The 5,889-nt window shown below is 38.8% G+C and overlaps 1 protein-coding gene across 1 annotated transcript; it reads right to left on the minus strand.

Moving 5' to 3' along the window:
• Positions 1-462: 462 nt before the first annotated feature.
• LOC128984278 (uncharacterized) lies at positions 463-5,682 on the minus strand. Its single transcript, XM_054403581.1, has 4 exons — positions 5,296-5,682; positions 4,722-4,836; positions 1,589-4,400; positions 463-1,438 (listed from the first exon to the last, which is right to left on the minus strand). Exons 1-4 carry the CDS (start codon positions 5,680-5,682, stop codon positions 463-465), a joined length of 4,290 nt encoding a protein of 1,429 aa, XP_054259556.1.
• Positions 5,683-5,889: the final 207 nt, after the last annotated feature.

The raw sequence follows: 5,889 nt of genomic DNA on the forward strand, positions 1-5,889 counted from the left end.
TGGATCCTAGCTTGACACTTGGTACTATAAATTTGGAATCCATATTTAAATGAGAAATGATGAAATAATGCACTTGGAGCGGTAAGAGAGAAAGAGAGATTAAAATATTTAATATGAACTAAACCAAAAGGTAAGCACTGTGTACTGTGAGAGAGGTGAGTCTAAACTGAACTGACTAGTACGAAGTGCTGTAGTGAACTTTGGACAGTGATGTCATCATATCAGCTGTTGTATCCTTTCAATAACTGAACTAAAAACTTGACTTGAATGTTAATACTACTTGATTAATTGTTTATATTTGACTGTATATAGTTCATATGTTATTAAATAAATATTTTATTAAATGTCCTTAGTTGAATTACTAAATATTTAACATACCGGCCCCCCCTGAACCCCTGGGTTCTGAAAACAACACAAAAAATGAGAAAATCAATAAAAAAGGGGGGTGGTAACTCCTCTTCACTATTCCATAGGAAGGACAGACACCTTTGTCACAGGACGAGAGAGGTGTCCACTTGCGGTCTTCAGGTGCACGACCCGTACTATTCCATCAGTACCAGGTGAAACGGAGAGAACTCGTCCAAGCTTCCAGGAGAGTGGAGGCAAGTTGTCTTCATGAATGACAACCAAGTCATTGACTTCAATATTCTTCTTGGGGTTGACCCATTTATTTCTCTCTTGAAGAGTGTACAGATACTCTTTCTGCCAGCGAGCCCAGATATGTTGACTGAACTGTTGGACTAACTGCCAGCGTTTTAATCGGTTGATAGGAATGCTACGCAAGTCAGGTTCAAGAGGTGTCATAAGAGGACCACCTACTAAAAAATGACCTGGCGTCAAAGCTTCTAGGTCCGAGGGATCAGAAGAAAGAGGAGTTATAGGCCTAGAGTTCATCATTCCTTCAATACGGGTGATTAAAGTCGAAAACTCTTCCAGTGACAGGGTCTGTTGTCCAATGACTCTTATTAGGTGAAATTTCACACTTTTGACGGCCCTCTCCCAAAGGCCTCCCTGATGAGGTGCATGTGGAGGTAAGAAGTGAAATTTAATATTGAAATTCTCAGCGTAGCATTGTACTGTGGAATCCTTGATTAAATTTTCAAAGTTGCGTCTGAGTTTTTCGGATGCACCTGTGAAATTTGTAGCATTGTCACAGTGAATATCTGAAACGATTCCTCGTCTGGAGACAAATCTGGTAAGAGCGGCTAAATAGGCATCCGCTGTTAGGTCGGTTACTACTTCTATGTGTACCGCCTTAGTAGAGAAGCAAATAAATATACAAATATAAACCTTGATAGGTTGAACTCGTCTTAGTAGATGTTGCTTCACAAAGAAGTGTCCTGCATAATCTACACCAGATATGGAAAATGGCCTTGAAGGTGTAACTCGATTCATAGGTAATTCCCCCATGAGTGGAGAAGAATGAGGAGGTTTACATCTGAAACATTTTATGCATTTAAAGATCCTAGATCTTATTAAGCTTCTAGCACTGAGAATCCAGTACTTGTTTGCCAGCATAGCCTGAGTTAGAGTTGGACCAGAGTGCAAATATAAGACATGATGGTGGTCAATCAAAATATCAACTAACCTATGACCTTTAGGTAGCAAGACGGGGTGTTTGTGATCTTCAGAGATATCAGCCTTGTTTATTCTTCCCCCTACTCGAATGAGGCCATCTTTATCCAGATAAGGAGCTAGGCGTCTAATGCGTACAGAGCAAGGTTTATTGGATTTCAAACATGAGATTTCTTCAGAAAAATATTCTCGTTGAACCAATTTACAAATCAGGTTATGAGCCTCTTTTATCTCCTGAGAAGTTAAATTCCCAATTTGTTTAACTTTATTTCTGGTGTTATGAATGAAGCGCAGCAGGTATGCGGAAACATGAAGTAGTGTTGTCCAAGATGAGAAGCGAGTGAGGAGAGAAAATGGTTCATCCGGAACAGCAGAGACAGTGTTAACTGTGAGAATCTTAGTTTCAGGGATAGACTCTTCAGGTAAAGATTTACAGACAGACTTTGGCCAATTTTCTTCAGAGTTACACAACCAGACAGGTCCATTCCACCAAAGTGTGTGGTTAATCAAATCTTGTGGGGCGGTACCCCTTGACCCAACATCCGCTGGATTTTCTAGTGATGAAATATGTTGCCAAAATGAAGGTGGGATATTTTCCTGTATTTCTGCAACTCGATTTGACACATAAACCTTGAGTCGATAAGAGGGCATGCCAATCCATGAAAGCACGATTGTGGAATCGCACCAAGCTGTGTATGAACTAATCTTGCAGTGAGGTGAGAGAAGTTGTATACAGTAATTTAGGAGCTTAGACATCAGGTGTGCTCCGCAGAGCTCCAAGCGAGGTATGGAAATACGCTTCAGAGGTGCGACTCTTGACTTCGCTATCAGAAGATAAGTCGATATAATTCCTTGTGAATTTACAACTCTCAGGTAAACACAACTACAATATCCTGCTTCACTTGCATCAGAAAAAGCATGTAGCTGAATATCTTTAGCAGAAGAAAGTCCCACGTAGCGAGGTATCTTGAGCATTTCAATATATGGAAGTTCATTGGCGAACTTGTTCCAAACTGATATAACGCTGTCGTCTAGGGGTTCATCCCAATCGAGACCAAGTGTCCATAAGTATTGCATGAAGGATTTGGACCAGAAGGTTACAGGAGTTAACCATCCTGACGGGTCATAGATCTGTGATATCACACTTAAAACAATTCTTTTTGTAGGAGTTTCCTTAATATTTTGAGTTCCTACAGAATAAGAAAAAACATCTTCATTAGGAATCCATTTAAGTCCTAAAACACTATGAACTGGTTGTTCGGGAGCTCGAAAACCAATAGGTTTTTCTTTTTGATCTTCAGGGATCGACTGTAAGAGTAATGGATTATTCGAAGACCATTTTCTTAACTCGAAACCTCCTTTTTTGAGTAACTGAACCACATCATTTTTCAACAAAAGAGCGTTTTCTACGCAATTACTACCCAATAGGGCGTCATCGACATAAATCTGATCCTTTAGAGCAGTTGCGGCTAGAGGATGATTTTTTCCTTCATCAATAATGAGTTGTTGAATGACACGATTTGCCAAGTAGGGCGATGATGTGAGCCCATAAGTGACAGTCGCTAGCTGATAGATTTGAAGAGGCATTTTATCATTCTCTCTCCAGAAAATAAGTTGAAATATCTGATCAGATTCCTTTACAAGGACTTGTCGAAACATCTGCTTGATGTCGCATGAAAAAACAACCGCATGTCGGCGAAAGTTGAGAATGATGTCACATATGTTGTTGTGGAGTTTTGGTCCTTGATGAAGAATACTGTTGAGAGACAGAGATGTTGATGTAGGTGCTGATGCGTTGAATACTACCCTTAATTTTCCATCTTTAAAAATTCCATGATGTGGAAGGTAGTAATGAGGATTATTTTTAAGACGTGGTGACTGACAGAGTGTCATATGTCCCGAAGACAAGTAATCTCTCATAAAATCAACATAAGTTTCCTTGAAATCAGGATTAGAACGAAATTTATTCTCCAGAGACCAGAATAGGGATTTTGCCATTTTGCTCGAGTTGCCTAATGTTGACGGATCGTCTGAGAAAGGCAAAGAGACAATATATCTTCCTTCAGGAGTGCGAGAGTAGGTAGATACAAAATGTTTTTCACATTTTTCTTCGGCTAAGGATTGCTTGCTTGTAAGAGGGGGTTCCTCTACAGCCCAAAACTGTTGGATAGAGGTGTGAAGATCCAAACTATTGGTGGTTAAGAGTGTGACTAATCCATGAAATGAATTTTTGCAAGTTGAGGCGACAGGGGTCGATCCTAAGAGCGCATATCCAAAAATGGTGTCAATTGCTACAGGCATATTCTCACCAAGTGACAAAAACTGGCCTTTCACAGAGGAGGCAAAAAGGTCAGCTCCAATTAGAACATCAATAGGAGCGGGTTTATCAAAAGTAGGATCGGCTAACATTAAATGTTGCATCTGTGAGCGAACTTCAGGAGTGATCTTAGCTCGAGGTAAATCTGGAGTGATATTATCCAAAATGAAGACAGGGTGAGAGCTTGCCAATACATATCCACTAAGGGACTGGAGAGTGACATGAGTTAACCCTTTTGTTTTCACCTGAGCAGACGAGATGCCATTAATAAGCGTTTTATTAGCATGAGAGCGCTTAATCCCTAAAGACTGAGCACATCTTTGAGTAATGAAGGTAGACTGAGCAGCAGAATCTAAAACTCCCCTACAAACTAGGGTCTTACCTTCGCTTGATTTTACCACAATTAAAGCAGTGGCAAGAAGAACTGTGTTCTCTGTATTTGTCAAACCAACAAAACCAGATTCATTTTTATTTGAGTCAGAACTTGGAGCTCGTTTGTCTGTGTTACCTTTAGACACATTAGGAGAGGGATTATTTTCAGAATCCATAAAATGCAAAAGAGAGTGATGTTTTCTTTTACACGTAGAACATGTACGCCATGAATTGCATTCCTTTACCTTATGCTTATCGCCAAGACAGTTGGTGCACAAATTTTTGCCTTTAACAAAATTATACATTTCTTGTGAAGTCAATTTAAGAAAACCTTTGCATTGATAGATTTTGTGATCTGCACCTGCGCAAAATGTACAAACAGTGCGAGGAGTTGCAATAAGCGCCGATTTATTTGAGCGCTGAGGGGGTTTTACTTGAGTGTGGTGGCCTAAGGTACCCTTAAGAGATGATCCCACATTAGTAAGATTAGCTGCTTCAAGATTTACACAGTGAGACTCAATGTACTTGGTTAACTCATCTAACTTAGGAGTTACAGAGTTATCACTTCGACTCTGTTCAAAATGATGGCGAAAATCAGAATCAAATTTTCTTAACAAGTGAGAGGTCAAAATTAAATTTTCCTGAGAAATTTCTTCATCTAGAGCTTTAAGTGCTTCAATGTTTTCATTTAAAACAGACAAAAACCTTCTAAGTTGCTTCACTGAGGGATTGTGAAGAACTGGTAAGTCTAACACATTGTTGACATGAAGAGAGATTAGTAATCTTGTATTCTGATACCTTTTAAGTAGAGATTCCCATGCAATAAAATAATTAGCATTAGTCATAGGGATGTTTTTAACAACTGAAAGTGCCTCTCCCTCAAGACAGCTTAACAAATAACTCATTTTTTCAACACCAGAAATACTATCATTTTTATGAATAGTATTTTCAAACAAATTTTTGAACGCCATCCACTTTTCATGTTGACCTGAGAAGGTACCAAGTTGAAGTTTAGGAAGCTGTACACTAACCTTAGTTGTAGCTACTTGGCTGATAGCTGCATTGGAATCATCCAGGTTTGGCTGGCTCGACTGGTTAGAGCTTGGGGAAGGTATCAAGTTCACACACAAAGAGTGAATAGACACATAGAGATCACTTATTTCATCTTGTAATGTTGAAATTGTAGTGATATTTTCACTTTCATCTAATTCCTCAGGTAAAGGCACAGTGCCGAACAACTTATTCACTAATTTGTCAAAATCATTATTTTTGGCTGTAGCGGTGGAATCCAAAAGAGTGAGCTTTGTTATAAGTTGAGGAGTGATAGGTTCCTTTTCGATAGCAAGCACTTTTGCTTCAATTGACTTAAGCCTGGCTAGCACAAGCTCAGATTGCTTCACAAAAGTTGAGAACCTCATTTTGAATAAGTCTTAAATTCAATAAAATTCCAAAATAAAAATAAATGCAGATTAAAATAAGTTTATAATGAGCAAAACTTATTTAAAGACAGCCATCAGGATTCATTGTATTAAATATTAATATTAGTCAACTTGAAATCAAAGAGAAATATTCAGCCATAGTATAGGCCTATAAAAAGTTTAAGTCCCAGAAAATATCTACCTGCA

Source organism: Macrosteles quadrilineatus, unplaced genomic scaffold (assembly GCF_028750875.1).
Source record: "Macrosteles quadrilineatus isolate MER2022 unplaced genomic scaffold, UCM_ALF_1.0 Scaffold_2__2_contigs__length_208266976, whole genome shotgun sequence".
In the NCBI taxonomy this organism is placed as follows: domain Eukaryota; kingdom Metazoa; phylum Arthropoda; class Insecta; order Hemiptera; family Cicadellidae; genus Macrosteles; species Macrosteles quadrilineatus.

Bases quoted from the DNA above. Each gene is read 5' to 3' on its own strand.
- LOC128984278 (XM_054403581.1), bottom strand. From the start codon at position 5,682: ATGAGGTTCTCAACTTTTGTGAAGCAATCTGAGCTTGTGCTAGCCAGG. The intron at 4,401-4,721 runs GTACCTTAGGCC...ATGTGTCTAAAG, and splicing joins TGTGGGATCATCTCTTAAGG to GTAACACAGACAAACGAGCT. The intron at 1,439-1,588 runs GTTAGTTGATAT...AAAATGTTTCAG, and splicing joins TTGCTACCTAAAGGTCATAG to ATGTAAACCTCCTCATTCTT.